This window comes from Cyprinodon variegatus, unplaced genomic scaffold (assembly GCF_000732505.1).
Source record: "Cyprinodon variegatus isolate N-32 unplaced genomic scaffold, C_variegatus-1.0 Scaffold372, whole genome shotgun sequence".
NCBI classification, from domain to species: domain Eukaryota; kingdom Metazoa; phylum Chordata; class Actinopteri; order Cyprinodontiformes; family Cyprinodontidae; genus Cyprinodon; species Cyprinodon variegatus.
The window spans coordinates 525,186-543,265 of NW_015150825.1; the positions used below are offsets into that span (position 1 = coordinate 525,186).

At 39.6% G+C, this 18,080-nt stretch overlaps 1 protein-coding gene across 1 annotated transcript; it reads right to left on the minus strand.

Moving 5' to 3' along the window:
- Positions 1 to 397: 397 nt before the first annotated feature.
- On the minus strand, positions 398 to 18,041 carry LOC107092260 (ranBP-type and C3HC4-type zinc finger-containing protein 1-like). Its single transcript, XM_015386620.1, has 14 exons — positions 17,423 to 18,041; positions 12,536 to 12,710; positions 11,358 to 11,435; positions 11,131 to 11,272; positions 10,960 to 11,050; positions 10,548 to 10,866; positions 8,939 to 9,039; positions 6,395 to 6,565; positions 3,892 to 4,052; positions 3,684 to 3,795; positions 3,426 to 3,605; positions 2,878 to 2,976; positions 2,539 to 2,682; positions 398 to 1,918 (listed from the first exon to the last, which is right to left on the minus strand). Exons 1-14 carry the CDS (start codon positions 17,690 to 17,692, stop codon positions 1,838 to 1,840), a joined length of 2,124 nt encoding a protein of 707 aa, XP_015242106.1. The 5' UTR covers positions 17,693 to 18,041; the 3' UTR covers positions 398 to 1,837.
- Positions 18,042 to 18,080: the final 39 nt, after the last annotated feature.

An 18,080-nucleotide genomic window follows, 5' to 3' on the forward strand; every position in this document is an offset into this window, starting at 1 on the left:
TGGGCTTTATTTGCCTCATCGATATATCAGAGGATCTGAAAAAGACAATGTTTTAAGATACTTTTTACTTGATTTTTCTGGGACTCAGTCATTAAGTGAAGAGCAGCTTATCCAAATAGTATTTTTCATATATTTGGGACAGGTGAGTTTTTGTGACATAAGAATATATAAAAGATTTGAATAAAGTGTGTTAATACTTCTGCAATCCTCTAAACCTGCAATAGATCACATCTTTCACCAAATGGAGATTTAAACTTAAACCTAAAAATAAACCAAGGTTGTAAAAATTATAAAATAACCATCATTAGGAGAATAAATACAGAACAGTGTTCCATCTTATTGCGTGCTTAATGCCATCCAGAGGAAACAAAATCATAAAGTAGAGCAAAGAGAGTTAAAAAACATTTTTATTCATGATTAAGGCACAAACATACATCAGCAACAGAGCGCTGACAGGTAACAGCGTGGCTAGTCAGTTCTGGACAGTAGTGTAGTAGAGTCAACAGGCAGTGCAGTCATGTATGAGAATACGATTTAGAAATGAATGACAGAAATGTCCAAAGATGCACAACTTTAAAAAGCTGTAAAATGACCTAAAACATCTGTGCTCTACTACATAGAAGTTATCTATAAGGAATATTAGCTTATCAATAAAAGGTGTCTAGATGTACTTTCTCTTATTGAATATAATAAATTACTAATATCATTTGACACTGATCATTGCTTCCTCACAGGATCTGATTCAAACCAGCAGAGCTGCATGATCAGTGTGAGCAGACATGAAATCCATCAGCCTACATACCACAAACAATTCAGTCGGTATTCCACACAGACACACACAAACATACTGACAACTGGTTTGTAACACTTCACAATCTTAATGCAAAAAAAAAACAAAAAAAAACTACGCATCCACAAAACAAAAAAACAAATATTTCAGTCACATTTTCTGAAAACCGTTGTTTGGTGACACCCTGCTGTGGAAGAATAAGGTCACTTCAGTTTTATGCAAATCATCCCAGAGTGTAACATCTAAATCAAAATTAAACACACTTTAGGCCTGTTCTATAGAGCAATTCATCGTATGCAGAATTTCTTGAAATTGTACGAATTGGTACAATTAACTCCTTAAGTAAACTTAAATTTTCTGACTTGTATTGTATTCATGCAAAATTGGAGTTTGAAATTAGAGGATAAAGAGAAAGAAAAACTAAAAAAAAAATACTTGCTGGAATTAAGGCACGGCTGCATCCAGAAATTCACCGAATAATGAGTTCCAAGCTGCCATGAAACTTCAGAGTAATGAGTTTAGAGCTGCATCAGCATCAGCATTGATGACCCATCGTTTGGAAATGCTTCTTAGTGAAAGTCACCCTTAGAAGCAGCCAATCAACAGCCTGCATTTCAAGTTTGCAGGTCGCTGGCCTGAGCTGTAAGATCTTTCCTCCATATGTTACCATGGTGACAGACAAGGACAAAAGAAGCTCCAGGTTTGTAGATCTAAAACTCAGCCTGAAGTTATCTTAATAAAGCCCCGAAAGGCCTCTTTTCAGCCAAGCCTGCATACCAGACGCTGTAAAAAAAAGGCACTAATAGCATCCAAAGATAAGTCTTTGTGCTGCACTGAACCACACCCACAGACATACTTTAAGGTAAGGCAGAAGCAACCTGCTGGTTAGAGATCTGTTAGGTGAAAATAAAAATCCATTTAGGTGCTTTACAAGTTATCCAGCATACATTTGGTTTAAATATGACTCAGATTATTCTTCAACCTGTCATTTCTGTGTTGTAAGACTGGTTTATATCCAGAGCTATCCAAGAATCCCCGCTTTGAGTCTCAGTGACAGTTTTGGCATTTAGGATGACATTTCTGATTGTTGACATTGCAGCGACATCCCCCACTGGTGTCTCCAGGACCCTTTAAGAAAATAAATATATATGGGAAAGTTAACATCATCAAACATTAAAGGACCATCATGCAACATTCGATATTGATGCCTTGCAGCTGACGTCACGGACGTTCAAATTTAGCCGTGGCCATATTGAGTACCTGCTCTGCTCCCATGCAGATGACATCTGTTTCTAGTTCAATTGGGTGTTACAATAAAAAGGTGACCCAAATATTTAGTTTTACAGCTTACCAAAAGAGAATGAACATCGTCAGAGATAGCTGTCAGCGATCAGAAGGGTTGGCTGGACGCCGACTGTGTTTATTAAACTTTCGCTTTACATACAAATATCTTCTTGTTTTTCCGACGCCATATTTTCAGGTCAATAACCGAGCCAGCTGTTAAATACCGCTAAACATCTTTGCTTTTAATAGCTTTCAGCTGCTGTATGAGGACGGTTGTGTAAGATATCTGTATCAGCCATGAGAGGAAAAATCTGAAAGCCTGTCAGTTTAAAAAAGGTGTTGAAAAATAGTCTGCAGGGACTTCGTCTATTTAACTCTGTGTCATCCGTACTTAGAATTAAGACTTTTACAGATTAGAAAAAGGTTAAATGAATCTAAAATAAGGGGATGGACAGATTTCTTACCTTGGGTCCCCAGCGAGGCCCTCTGGTTACCCAGCAGATCTCAGTGTGACAGACAGTGCAGCGCAGCCAGTCGCATCCATCCCTCTTCTGCACAATGATGCCACATTGAGGACAGTGCATGGCCTCCCCTGACTGCACAAGAGTCTGTTTGTGGCACAAAGAAAACACAAAGTAGAATTTAGGATGAGAGGATGTGCTTGGTGCAAGCTGAAACCGATGCTTTCTGGTTATACAAAGCCACCAATTCATCCTGAACAGCAATTTTCAAATTAGTTTGCTTAAAAAAACCAAAAAAAAAAAACCCACTTCATTGCTTCAAAGTGGTATTTTACAGCTAACCTTTAGTAGATGCGTCGTCCTTCTAGCTGCAGAGTCATTTATGGCACGGGCTGCGAGGTCGTCTTGGTATTGTTTGCAGTTCATTCCTTCATGGATGGCCTGAGGAGGAAAAGAAGAACAGAAAACATGAGAAAAAGTCAAAGTAATGATGCTTATAAGCAACAGCAGTTGGGTTTTTAAATCCAGTTTTACTAAAAGGAACCGGATGTGCCGAATAAAAAATAAATAAATCTTGTAGCCAAGTGGTGGCAGTATCATGGTGAGGGCCTGTTTTTCTGCTAAGCTAATGAAAGCCTAGGTATTTCTTTAACTCACCGTAAATTGACCTTTCAATCAAATAATGCACATAAAACCTTCTTAAAACTCCTTAAAAAGTTATTTTACAGGGTTAGGGTGAGGAGCACTGAAACAAGGCCAACACCAAAACATTTAGCGGCAGAGACCAGGATAATGTGGTCTTGACTACGACACTAGTGGATGTTTTACACTTGTTCTCCTTAAATTTGCTGAGGCAGAATTCAGTTTGGAGGTGAGATCTCATTTCTGACCTTGCAGATGAGGCAGTTGTGTTTCTTGCAGACCGGGCAGTGGTAGACGTTGACAGTATCCTCATACACACACCATCCTGGACAATCCGGAGTTGCACAGTGATAGCTGCCCTCGCACCTCGACTCTGCTACGGAAAGGCTCCTCTGCAGCCAGCGTTCATATTCCTCTGGAGAAACCAGCTGGAAGGGCACATAGCGGGTAAAGGTGAGGGAAAGCAATCTAAAGCGTGCTATAGTGCATGCTTTGGTGCAACTCACAGCTCTAATCTCCCTCTCCTGCAGGGCCCAAGGACAGGCGTATGCATCATCTCTGTATGGACAGGACACCTCGGGCTCCTCACACAGCATGATGACGGAGCGCAAGCACTCTCTATGCAAACCGCATTTAGAAATAGATGTTATTCTGCTGTGTAAAAAAAATGAATACCAGGTGCAGATAAACTAGTCTCTCACTCCCACGTCTTACTTGCAGAAACAGTGCAGACACTCTCTCAGAAGGACACCTTCTCCTGACTTTAGGTCAACAAAGCAAATCTTACAATCCACCAGTTCAGGATTTGGAACCAGGTCCTGGCCATCCATCTTCACCAGGCGCTCAAAGTTCTCTCTTCTCTCCTGCTCCTTTGCCTGAAGAAATGTTGATGTATATTATTTCATCATAAATAAATCGGTCTGACACTTAAAAAGCGAATCAGGCCAATGTAAACCATAGAAATCTTATCTGATCTCTTGTTCTTAAAAGGAGAAGCTGGGAAATAACAGCGTGCCCTTTGAGTTGGCCTTGAGGGGGATTGATTGAATGACTCTGCACAGGTGTTCCTGTCTGATGTCCATCAGGAAGGTTGTTTTAGCAAACTCTTCCCATATTGTAATAGCCTGATAAACCAGACTAAATGTGAGAATAAATGTGTAATTTTAACTCGTAGGCACATATGATTTTGGCCGCTGGCGGGTGGGGCTGGTTAACTAGGCTAATATTGTGATGTAAAGCACTCTCTTTAGGATGGCATGGATGGAAACTGAGGAGCAGCGAAATCAAAAGGCATTTCTACAACAATCCTGCAGCAGCCATTTCCCACAGTTGGAATTACTTCATGGAGTTTTAAGTTCAAACTTATGTGAATGTGTTTTTAACCTTGAAACTAAAAAAAACAAACAAACAAAGAATACTTTTTGACTAACCCATACTAGATATGTCATAAGGGACTGGAGTTCTGGACCCATCTCATCTATGAAAATGAGAGATGCTTTTTTTCCTGCACATGATTAGAGGAAAATCATCAGAACTCTCCAAACAGTCAAATTATGGAATTACTGAAGAAACCCATCTTTAAATAGCGCAGCAGTTATTATCTGTGCATTAAAGCTTGAGTAATGATTCCTCGTTGTAGATCTGTCAGCTAGGAGGAAGGAACACTGTTTAAAGTCTGAGTCTGTAGAGAAACTTGTTTTGAATATCAGTCATTTTTGCAAACCCTATTTAGCAAAAGTTGTTCCCCCATATATTGGTCAGTTTTTATCCCACCACAAACCGTCTCATCTGGGTCTGAGTTGATAACACGGAGAAAAACACTCACCCTGTCCTTCAACAGCACATGTCCCTCCTACAAACTGCTCAGATAAAGACAGCATGTTGATCCTCAATCTGGAGAAAGCTCCAGGATGTAATAGTTTCCCCTGTTGACCAACTAATCACCTTTTATCAGGTTCTGATCTTTATGCAACACACCACCACTGGACTTAATGACTTCAGGCCTGTCGCTCTGATGTTTGTGGTCATAAAACCCTTTGAGAATTTGGTGCTCAAGCATCTGAAAGACATGGCAGACCCCCCTGCAGTCAACATGGACCAACTCAACCATCAACGGTTGCTGTTTGTTTCTAGGAAGGGTGATCCTCACACAGACAGTACAGAAGGAGCAACTCAGGAAGTACAACTTTCTACAGGAGCTGCTTTTTCTACACCAACCGCCAGTTTTCCATCTCTCTAGGGTTTGGCTGGTCTACAACTCGTCTGCATAGTTCAGAAAGACTGACCATCACTCCATCCAAGAGCAGTACAAGTCTAGAGCCAAAGCTAAACTTACACGTCCTCTTCAGAGGCTGTTCAACCTTTCACCTCCAGAGAAGTGCTACAAAATACTGGCAGAAAGAATACTGTTTCCTGTTATTTGGAGCATAGAGGGATCGATGCAAGGCTTTCCTGCCGTCTTATGAAGGGAAAAATCAAAAACACGTTCAATCCAACACAGCAACAAACAGTTAAAACCTTTTATTTTCAGCTGCATCACAGGGTTAAAAACAAGCACAGTGCAAAATCTGATCACTTACATTCAACCTACTGGCTCACTCAACATGTTTTCATGTTGCTCACATTCTGCATTACGTCAACTGAACTGCTTTAATATGAATAACATAACAATATAACGTTTAACTCTTTAAAAGAAGTTAAACTTCAGTGGAGACAGAAAATGGGATTTTAACTAAAGTATGTATTTGTATAAACAATAACAGGGTTGTGCATGATGGGTGATTTGTTCTGTAGTTGCTTGTCTGTTCGCTGCAGTGGAGTGTGCATGAATCAGTGAGTATGTTCAGTAGTCCTGGTCCAGGTTAAACAGCAATGAGTTGTTATGAGGCCCAGCACTCCTCAGCATCTCTCTTCTCCCTTTCTCCTTCAGAAAAACAGAGACAAAAGAGAAGAGAGTCAACCTGAGTGAGTCTGAATGATTCAGTTTCTCTGGCAGCCTTCAGTCAATTTCAGCTTTCTCACTTTATCTTGATCAGTTTGAATGGTGAGCCTGTTTTCCTTTGATTCATCAGAGTTGAATCTATGTAGCCTTTGACAGCCACACCAACAGTACAAACGTCAGATAAAACAACAACACAACTGCATGAAAACGCCTCTTCAACTGTTGTTGAACTGAGTGGTATAAAAGGAGGGGAGAGCTTTAGAGTCCCTCTCATACCTGCTGGTATTGTCGGATGGCCTCCTTCTCCTGCTGGATCCTTCTGAGCTCCAGGGGGTCCGGCTGGTGTCCTCCAGGGATGATGTAGCTCTCTGGACGGTTGGTGCTGCAGATCTCACAGCCCGGCCGCGTCGGTTTGTTGATGTATGTGCAAGATGGACATGACCAACCCTGAAGCAAAGACCAAAACAGTTAACATCGTACACAGATATTTATAGAACATAGAAAATAAATACAGAAATAAAATAAGACTATTAACTCTATATTAACACGTTTTTTGTCAGTTAGCATAAAACCAGATGCATTCTTTAAAACAAAGGCTGAGACATGGAACCTTGATCCCATGTCAAAAAATAAAATAAATGTAAATATATTTACCTAAGGACTAAAACCGGGTTTACACATGAATGAGTAACTCTTATTTAATGCTTTTTAAAATCTTAATGCCATCAACAAATTCCCATGACTTATATATATATATATACATATATATATACACGGCAAAATCCTTCACCATTTTCACCATGGACAGGCTGCAGCCATGTCCCGAGTTCCTCGTTTTCCCGCCACTTTGGTTCAAATTTGCATTTTCCCCATTCTCTAGCCTTTTCCCCGCCTCAAGCTTCTTTTCCGAAGCATTTTAATGTCACGATTATCAAATTTAATGAAGTTTAATGCCAATTAAAGCCTTAATTTAAAAAATAATAATCTAATGACTTTTAATGATTTTTAATGACCTGCAGAAACCCTGTAAAATTCTATGGGCATCACATGATCTAAAACACCTGAAATATTTTAGTTCTTATTGTTAAAAAAACAAAATGTTTCTTTTTTCTTTTTTAAACAGTATCTTGTTTGGCGATGTGGCAATAAGAATAATTGTCTTGATGCCAAAAAGAGCCCAAAAGATTTTGCTTTCACAAGTGGAGCAGTAGGGCTATCGCCATAGCGTTACGCTTGATTTATGCATATAAATAGCTTTATTATAATTATGCAGGGAGTATTACAGATTTTACGCACTGCAATGTAAGTAGAACAGGAAAGGAAATACAGAAAAAAGGGAGAAAAGATGAAAGAAAGAGGAGATAAAAGGGAGATGACGATAAAACATCTTCATTTTGCTTCATCAGCTGCTAAGAGATGTAAAAATAACAGCACAACCAACGGATATAGTATAAGAGACACAATAAAGTAACACCTTGATACTATTGCTGAAGTAAGTCTTAGTATTATTCAATTTGACATTTATACTGTGGTAGCTGAAGATAAGAATATGTTTCTCAAATCTCTTCTTATACCAATATGGTTATAGTTCGATTAATGACTCAACTAATGGGTCCCTTTCAACTGTCAAAGATACAGAATCATCTTATGATATAGAGATGGACGGATACATCAGCCTGACCATATTTTTGCCATTTGCATTTTGTTCTTGTTTGGTATCGGCTTTAACATGCATGCTTTGCCCGATTCATTAGTGCTTTGGAGGAGGCTATATTCATTCTGATGGCCAACTACTGATCTGACCAATGATAGGCTGAAACGGGTAACTTTAACTAACATACCTAGACTGATCACCTCAGTCTAGGTATCTACTTCCTCTGCTCTCCATTACCAGAGATGGGCTGGCGTTAGTATTGGATAACACACACCAGCTTCTACAATAATAGACGCACAAAGCTGAAGTTGGCTTACGACTGCAGCTTTTGAATCACAAAATGCCAAAAGGGCTATTCTACCACTTTTCTCAAAATTTTAGTTTAATATTTACAAATCTGTATTATATTATTCCAGGACAATATGAGAATGTATTAAACACAGATTGGGATTTCTTAAACCTTTTGTCATTTGTGAAAGTTTAACAAAATATGATTTCAAAAGAAATATGATTGACGGGTTTTTTTTAGTTTGTTTTTAATGGCATCTGCAGATGGCCGCTCACAATGAGCCTGGTTCTGCTGGAGGTTCCTTTCTGTTAAAAGGGAGTTTTCCTCTCCACTGTCGCTACAAGCATGCTTAGTGTGAATGAGTGAGTCAATAAGTCGATGCAATCAACTGGTTTTCCTTAGAGAGAAAACTTTGAATCAATCTGACTGTATGATCTGGTTGAACTTACTCTATAAAGTGCTTTGAGATGTGTTATGAATTGACACCATATAAATGAACTGATTTGAATTGAATGGCCTAAATCCTCTTTCATATTTTATGAATGCTCTTTTGTTTAAATTAGGACTCGACTAACATTTGCTGTAATTGTGTGATTTTTGTCAAATAAATGGAGAAACAAAAAGTAATACAGCACATATCGGGGATAGTTAGGTTATTATCAAAACAGCTGGTATTAAAAAATCTGCATCTGTCAATCTCTACTAAGATATACTGCCGTATAATCTGTTGAAGGGGTAAAAGGGTTTTCTAGTTGTTTTGAAAAAAAAAAAAAAAGCTAAATCAATGTTAACATGAGGGCGATGAAAAACAAAAAGTATAAAATGTCAGAAAATGTTTCATCAGCAGTGTCACAAGCCTCTGCCTGTGTTGTTGTACCTGGGTAGAAGAGGTCTGGGAGCTCAGAGCCTTATTAAGTTGAGGCATTTCAAAGTTGATGAGATCTCTGATTTCACCAATGCTTTGTCTTCCTGAACCACCTGCAGCAAATAGATACAAAAATAATTTAGCCAATGACTTTATAACCGGAATAACACTCTCTTCTTTCTTCTCCTTTTAAAACAATCGTACCTGTTAAAAGTCTGTCCGCTTGTTTAGTACCACATTACCCATTATGCATCTGTTCATTTTGTAGTTCAATTTCACCTAGCTGAGCAAGTTGTTTTTTCTGTGCTTCTGAGTGGTTTGGTGGCATAAAAATAGCATCCATCATTAATCCTCCCTTAATTCGGTGGGTATGAAACCTGTGTGTGTTTTTCATGATATAAGTATACATTTCAAGTCCGATATTGTGTTTTATGTCAGTCATTATCCCAGGAGGTGGAATCGTCCTCGTGTTGGTTACTGACAATGCAAGAGTTTACTTATCATAACTCAAGTTCTTTGTTTACTTTGCCAAATATATACCCCATTTACACTACCCTTGAAAACCGTGCCGAGACCAGTCCGAGCTCAGTAACTGAGATAACTTATCGTGTGTAAATGGAAAGCAAACTGAACTGAACCGAGCTAGACACAACCGAACCGAGCTAACTGCAGACCAGTTCCAGAGGTGGGCTCGGCTCGGTTTTTCTCTGGCTCAGTTCTCTGATAACAACAGCGTCTGGGTGCACATCCTGATTCACGCTCCATTCCAGTAGTTGGCGGTAATGCCGCTCCAGAAACAGAAGAAGAACAACTTCCTCTTCAACTATAAACAACAATCGAAATCTTCTTTAAATAATGGCATTTTAAATAATAACACCGAAGTACAGCAATAACAATCAAGCATAACTTTCTGAATGTGATGGGCGCTGCCATTTTCATTTGCTTGATTCCCTCCTTCTTCGTCTTCTTCTTCTTGTGCTTTATGGCGGTTGGCAAACAACTTTTGATGTATTACCGCCACCAACTGCTTGATTTCCTTCTTTAATACTGGCAGTAAGATCGTCACTAGGAGGCGAGGAACCGAGATAGCGTGATGTGTAAACGGTCGTCAGAACCGGTCTCGGCATGGATCGGTTTTTCAAGGGTAGTGTAAATGGGGCTATATTGCGATTGTATTAGCATATGAGGGCATTACCGTGGGACTGGTTTTGTCAGTTGTATGTTTATTGCATTTGACCAATAATGCATGTGTCGTGTTATGGTGCCCTCAAGTGGATTTCCACGGTACTACATGCCATTTTCATCCTGCATCTTTCCATCTCCAATATACCTGCTTCTATTCCTTCAATAAACCTTCTGAGCTGCACCGATTGGGTTGACATATTCCTTCTGACCGAGGAGGATTCAATTGATGAGAAATCTGAAATTAGCGCACATTAAACGTACACAGTCTTCTAGAGTAACCATTAGCAGAGCGACTATGTCGGCTGTTGCAGCTCTGTGTGCTTAGATTTTCTTTCTTATTTTCTTTTAAATCACAACCCTGACTAGGAGTAGATCTGCCTAAAATTAAAAATCATGATCCAGAACACAATGTCTAAGACTACAGACACTTTCTCACCATTCTTGTTGCTTTTGTGGAGCCTTGGAGGTAGAGTGGTATATGGCCTCCAGTCCTGAGAGGAGGGGCCGTTTGTGCAGGCGGCGGGGAGGGAGGGGTTTTGAAAAGACAGGGGAGGGCTGAGAAGGAGTGCACTCTCCTGGTCCTGCTGCAGGACTTGAGGGGTCAGGCGAGAGTGGCGGGCTGACAACAGGTACAGGAAGGCTGTGTCACCGTCCTGACGGATGCCGTAGGACGCCAGAGACCTGAGGTCAGCACACAAACACTGGCCAATAATCCAGCGCTGCACGCGAGGGTGGAAGCCATAATCGAGAAACATCTGGAAAGGAGTCCAAGCAGACAAAAAGCTGTTAGTGATTCTAATTACCTAGAAGGCAGTGTGTAAAGACAATGTTTTGAATGTTATAAGAACCTGCTGTTTTAATGACGCAGTAGTCATGTGAGGGAAAACTTTCACAGTGATGCAACAGGATGAGGAAGAATCCTCAACAATAGCAGCCAAACTGTTTAGAAAACAAAAACATCAGTGAACCGAGTAATAACTCTGCTTTCAGACCTTAAATTATCAGTATTACTGCCTTACTTGATTTCAGTGTCTTCATATGTTTTGGTGGAGGGCTGGATCTTGACGGCTGCCTGTCTACGGGCGAGAGAGGCAGCAAAAACAGACGCACTCTGCATATCCCCCGCCTCTATGGCCTTTTTCAGCTCTATGCAAGCATCCTCTACAACCCAAACACAGACATAGGGTATTGAAATGATCACATTAACAGATAATTACTATTAAGGACGCTTTTTCCTCTCGCACACCTGTTTGTTGTAGAGCAGAGGTGTTCTGAAGATGGAGACCATCAAAGAGGTGCTGCAGACCATTCTCCTGGGGTGTGGCTGCAAGCATGAGCAATACGAAGAAAATAAAGACAAAAATATCAGTAAAAAGAAGAAAAAAACTGTAGTAAGTTCTGAAAAATCCCAGCCATAAAATTCACTCTTAATGTATTGAATTGAACTTAATGACAGAACAATGGTTGGTGGTGTATCATTGTGAAAACACAGATTTCCATTCACAGAAATAAATAAAAAAGTGAGCTTTGTTTTTTTTGTGTTTTATTCATCCCACATGAGCTAAAACTTTTTAGGACTTCTTGCTCCGGTTAAAGCTGACAGGCGTCTGCATCCAAAGCCTGAACCTTTAGCCTTTTCTTTTTCACACTAGTTTCAAAGCCTTGTCAGAGAAGAGAGAAAAGCTAAGTAAGCTATGGGAAAAGTTTTTTGGTCTACCGGAAGTTTTTATTTAACGACAATCCCCCCCTTTAACGACTGACCTTCAGAATCATAGAAAGGTTTCAGATATTACAGGCTAACAATGGAACCAAAAGACCCACTCGTCAGTTTCAATTTGCATGTTTCCAAGCAATACAAGGCCTTGTTTATATAAAGACTCAAACTCACAGCGGATCAAGACATTTGAATTGAGAAAGCTTCCTGGAGAGGTAGCGAAACGTCATCAAACCTTGGAAACCAAGTCCAGTGGATTGCTATTTTAAACTTTTACGGAATGACTATGACCTGGATGACTGAGAATCTTCATCAGCAGACTTATTTGAAGAGCCTGAAAAAACATTTTTTGCATATTTGCATCGGTTCAATTTGAAAAAATTGCAGAGACATATTGGAATAAAACATTCTGTCTTGTTTTCCTCCACAATGATGTGTTACTTTGAGAGAAAGCCGAAGGGGTGTGAATACTTCTGATAGCCACTATTAGCCGTTTAACACATTTAACATAGAATCCCACTTGGTAAAACAGTTAACATAAAATCAAGCAGCAGAGCTCAGTTGGAAATCACAGCTCCTATTGTATATAGAAGCAAGGCCCAAGTGTGGCTTCCTCAGACCTCATCAGTTTAAAGCTAAATTTGCGAGTTGGAAAGGGAAGCATCTCAGTTTGTTTTGCTCATTCATAGGTAGACAAATAAAAAACCGACCACGATGTGCTTCTCTCAGCGAGGACATGACCACGGTGGCCCACCCCTCAGCCTCCGTCTCGCTGCTGAAGTTGAAGCTGATGCGGTCACATGGCGGCGCCACAGAAATCAGCTCGTGGCACTTTGGTGACTTCACTTCGTAATTGATGGACCTCAGGTCAAACTCGGCAATGGTCTGCAACAAAGCAAAAGAGGAAGAGACTGTGAGAAAAAAAGCAGGAAGCGAAGACAATTACTACGATTGTTTAATTCGGTGTATCTGCTACGCATCATAAATGACCCTCAGAGGTTTTTCTACATTGACCTAAACCTTTTGGTTTGATTTTAGTCGCTCACATGAATTTCTAGGTGTATTTATTATGCATGTTAAGGAAGGAGAACTGATCTACGAGCAGAATGATGGAGGAATGCAACGGATGTATAGTGAGGACTGTAGGAGGAAACTCTTCAGCAGAAAAATAATAAAGTTTAACTCTATAACAAACTTAAATATTCTGGATTACTTATTTTTCTGAGAGCTTAGTCTGCTAAAACTCTCAAAAAAGGAAATAAGATGGCCGTATTTTATGAAGCAGTTTGTAAATATTAACGCATGTATTTATCTGTTGACCGTTTTTCCAATGAAACGATTAATAAATCGAAAGACAAGGTGCGCTCCATAGGTTTTTGTACCAAATGTGAATCAGGTGAAACCGAACTTTGCCATTACATAATTTATTGGTAAAAATATATCAAAGAAAAAGGTTTTTCTATCTTGAATATAAAATGTTTATATCTTTGTACAGTTTCGGATTAATTACTGCTCTGGGTTGGATTTGCTTTTTCAGTATATTCCATTTTTTAACAGTCAGTTTACTCAACCTAATGATTAATCAATAATAATACAGTGGAATCCGCTTATAGTGGTCACGGATATAGTAATCAACAGCTTATAGTGTTCAAAAGGCTTGGGACAGAATCATTTCTACACAAATGCTGTTTAAATAATTAGTTTATAGTAATCAAGAAATCCACTTATAGAACTTATAGTTCCTTTTTCACCATTTTATGAATGTAAACAAAAAATAATTAATAAGTGGATCAAAAATGATGGTCTCCTGTATGTTTTTTTTTTTTAAAACTTTGACCTTTTACATCGTTTTGAAAAAGAAGTGCACTCTGTGTTGGACAACACTGATCCAGGGAACCATGGATAAACATGTTAAGTGATTTCTTAATGCGGCGCAGCAGATCCGCAACAGAAAATAGAGGTAGGCTAGCTTTAATTTTCTGTAGCCTATGCAGTTATCTTCTATGTTGTTGTTCTATTAAACCATTTGTTTCAAACTTCAGGCTAGTAAAAAAAAAAAATGCACCGGCGGCACCAGGCTGCCAGAGTTGTGTCTGCTCCCAGCGCAGTATACTGTTATTAAAGTTGCATGGTACTGTAATAAAGTTCAGTAAATGCAGAAGCTATCCGTTTCATTAAATTTTTCTCATTAAAATAACCACACAAATGGCATTTAGATGATATTCTGCATAAATAATTAGTGAAATAACGGTAAATTCGGATATAGTCATCAACCCTTTATAGTGTTCAAATTGGCTCTAGACCAACATGATCACTATAAGCGGATTCCACTGTATAATGATAATTGAATTTTATTGACCTCACATTGGAGAAATTTACCTCTACATTTAAGCTCTCCCCTTGGGGAGCAGTGGGCTGCACCCAGGGAGCAGTGTGGGGTTAAGGGTCTTGCTCAGAGAGCCAGAGTGGCAGTCTGTGGGAGTGGGGGTCGAACTCAGAACCTCAGGATCCAAGCTCTATGCCCTAACCGCTAGGCCACTACTCCCAACTAAATTAAAAACTAAATAAGTTAACGATTATCTCAGGAGTCATACCATGGCCCATGACTGAAATTAAACACAAATAATTAAGTTTTAGACTAGTAAAGTTAAATATTTACTAAAGTGCTAGAATAAGTAGAGATGACCAACTAATATAAACCTAAAGGACACATCTACAGAGAATGTAGAATCTACAGGTATGATGTTTATCAGGTAAGCAGGTGAGAGTTAACTGAAAGATAATTTGAGCAAAATACCAGAGGACAACCTGTTAGAAGCTGCAAAACCAGCTTGGGAACAACCTCTAACACACAGCCAGAGCTGCAATGTAAAAGTTTCCAGCTGAAAAATATACAATCACTTTCACATTATCAAGCTTTGCAAAACTGCAACTGCACAGGAACGCTTGGATTCAACATTTGATGGGATATTATGTTTCAAGTGCAATATATTTGGCCTTTTGGATGGACTTTGACTGCCCTAGTTGTCTACAGTTGATGTGTATTTTTAGAAGCCCAGATGCTAAGGCTCACACGGACCAGTGGAGACACTGATGGAGAAAAGGAAAGAAAACAGCCAGGATGAAATGAGAGTTCATCACAATTAATACCCTCATGACAACCGTCAGCAACAGTGTCACACTAGTTTTTCTTAATCAAGCGTTTGAATCAATGACCCATAGTTATGACCAGACTCAATGGCCATACCAAAAGGGGAGATGCAGCATATTAAAGAATGTCAAAGTATACATTTCTTAAAGCAATATTAATGTTAAAACCATAACTTAGGAAGCCAGGGAAAGCCGTGTTGTATGGTGTGGATGATTGGAGAATCTATAGCAGGAGGTCTGCAACATGGGGCTCCTTGGATCTTTCAAAATGGCTCTTGACAACTTTGACTAAAAATGAAAAAGTCTGGTAATTGTTTTAGATATAAAAAAAATCAGGTTTTTAACATAGCCTGATAAACCAGACTAAATATGAGATGAATGAGACATGGGAAGATTGTTGATGAGAACAATCCGCTGTTTTTTAAACCATGTCTGTGCCTATTGGCCAACGCTCTGACCAATGAGCGCAACTGACTGTGACTTAATAAGCGCGACAGAAAGCTGGTGGGGGAGCGTAAACAAACAGCCTGTCGGTAAAACGGTGAATGCGTCCTTCTTAAAAATGAATAAGCGTAGAGCCTCTTCCTGCAACGAAAACCACAAGTCTAATCCTTCTAAAACTGATTCCAAAGCTGAGTCAAAAATCTCCATCAGTCCTTCACACACACGACTATGCCGAGAGAGGGCCGCTGCATACAGGCTACCATTAGCCTCGGAGGTCCACTGGTTGCCGCGGCCCTCTCAACTTCGGAAAATGTTTTTTTAATCACGCATTAAATCGATAAATGGACCATATAGTGATGCTTTAAAGTATAATATTCTCACCTCAAATTATCTTAAAGCGTGCTTTTATTGAACAACAGCAACAGAAAAGAGAACTTTTAACTTTCAATGGTGCGCTCCATTGAAAGCTGCTGCCGCCGCAGTGCGTGCTACTGTTCAATAGTTGTTGCCATCTTCCTTGTTGTGCTTTCTCCAGCGTTGTGCAGCTTTGTTGTCACGTCCTCAAACCCCCGCTATGCTTGCAAAAATTCAAAACACATCTCTGCGTTGTGATTGGCCCGTCAGTTCTAGGGCCTGGGGCATTGACCGAGGCTAGACCAAACTCGCAGGCAAAAATTATTTTGGGTGCTGGTGGGTGGGGCTAGTTTATTAGGCTAGCTTAAACAGGTTTTCCTCTTGGAATGATGAAATTCAGGCAGACTGACAGTAAAAATATCTGGAATACCTGTAAGAACTATTTATTTTCTTCATTTGGCTTAGAACGTTTTTTGTGTGTGTGTTTGTGTGTTTGTATGTATGTGTATATATATTTATATATTTCTTTTTTAGATAGATAGATGATTGTGAAAAAAAATATAAATCTTAAAGTTTAGTTTTTCATTAAGCAAGGCAAGGCAAATTTATTTGTATAGCACAAGTCAGTACAAAGACAATGCAATGTGTTTTCCATGATTAAAATATAGGAAAATAAAACAGAATCAAAGCAAGTAGGAATAAAAAATAAATAAAAAATGCAGAAACAAAAAAGAACATTAAAAACATTTGGACTAAAGAAAATAAAAAAGTTGAACTAATGATGTTTCAGTTGAACTGTTTAACTAGAACAGTGCAAGGCAATGCTAAACAAATGTGTTTTTAGTCTTGATTTAAAGGAACTCAGGCTTTCTGCATTTTTTTAGTTTTTGGAAGTTTGTTCCAGATAAGTGGAGCATAGGAACTAAACGCTGCTTCTCCATGTTTAGTTCATTAGCTTTAGACCTTGTAGTAGAGATGAAATGAAGAGTAAAATAATCCTTAAAGAACTACAAATTTCCTAGTAGATGGGTTTTATTTATGATTCATGTGCCATGTGTTTTCTTTTTTCTTTTTCTTTTTAAAAAGGTCATGTACTGCTGCTCTAAACAAGTTTTATTTAGCTGAACCTAATTGGATTGTAAAGGTTGCTTTACCTGTGATTTCTGTGGAAGAGTTAAAGAAAGCAAAAGGCAGCAGTGTACCTGTGGAGGCCTGACCAGGTCCTCACAGGTCCCATGTCAGCTATGCAAGAAAGTGAAATGACAGATCTAACCACAAGGGGTCGCATCACTCAGTCAAGGGTTACACCTACATCTACTGTTTGAATCTAAAAAAATAAGTTTACAGTATGTTTTCTTTAGGTAAATTAGAACTCCTAGTTTTTAAACAAATCTCCAGACAATATAGAGGGCCAAAATTACCACAGGTAACACACTAAAAATATGAAAATAACAATGTAAGACAAGACAATAACATGTATAGACAAGTTATGAAAAAAATATGACATTAATATGATCTATTTAGGCAGGGAACTTTTGCTCTGGCCAATTATAAGTTGAATTAAGATACGATTTGGTGTTTTTGTATTTATTTAGGGTAAAACGGTTAAAACATGATTAAAATAGGAGTCCCAGCAGGTCGTAACTCACCGCACTCTGGCCCGTCCTGCCGGGGCTCTGGATCGCCAGCCGGAATTCCCCGGATTTCCCCGGGTCCATGCTCAGCTGCAGGCGGAGTGACTCATCACCTGCTCCCGGAAGGCACAGCGGACGAACCCCGGAGTGGCACACCGAGACCCGAACCGACATGAGGACGGTTTGACAGCCCGGCTGGGAGGCTTCATAACTCCCGGTGAGGGCGGTCGACTGCTCCGGTGTGAGGCCGGGGCTGTGAGCCCATCCGCCGGAACTCAGCGACATCCCGCCGACAGGCTCATGTAGCGAACACGCATAAACACAGAAGAGTCCGGTGGGTGGCTGGCCTCCTGTTCCGCGTCGTGAAGCGCTCCTTTCACATTATCTCACAGTATTTGAAGCTGAGTATTTACCAGGAAACAAGTGCGCAGAGCCGCTTCCAAAAAAGTAAAAAAAACAAAAAAACCTTTAGGTGTTTACTTCTATGTCATTCTTTTCTTCATCCACAACTCCGTCCAGGCAGATAGTTTGTATGAAACGATCCAGTTGGTTTTATACAACTAGAAACATTGTCATCCTGTCAAAGAGTACAGCGAGTTTGCTACTTCTGAGGCAGTTTGTTGTTGCGTTTTCCTTTTCCTCCAATGCGCATGCGCGACAGGATGTGTTTAAA

Bases quoted from the DNA above. Each gene is read 5' to 3' on its own strand.
- LOC107092260 (XM_015386620.1), bottom strand. From the start codon at position 17,692: ATGTCGCTGAGTTCCGGCGGATGGGCTCACAGCCCCGGCCTCACACCG. The intron at 3,606-3,683 runs GTGAGTTGCACC...GTGCCCTTCCAG, and splicing joins AGGAGAGGGAGATTAGAGCT to CTGGTTTCTCCAGAGGAATA. The intron at 1,919-2,538 runs GTAAGAAATCTG...ATTTTCTTAAAG, and splicing joins GGCCTCGCTGGGGACCCAAG to GGTCCTGGAGACACCAGTGG.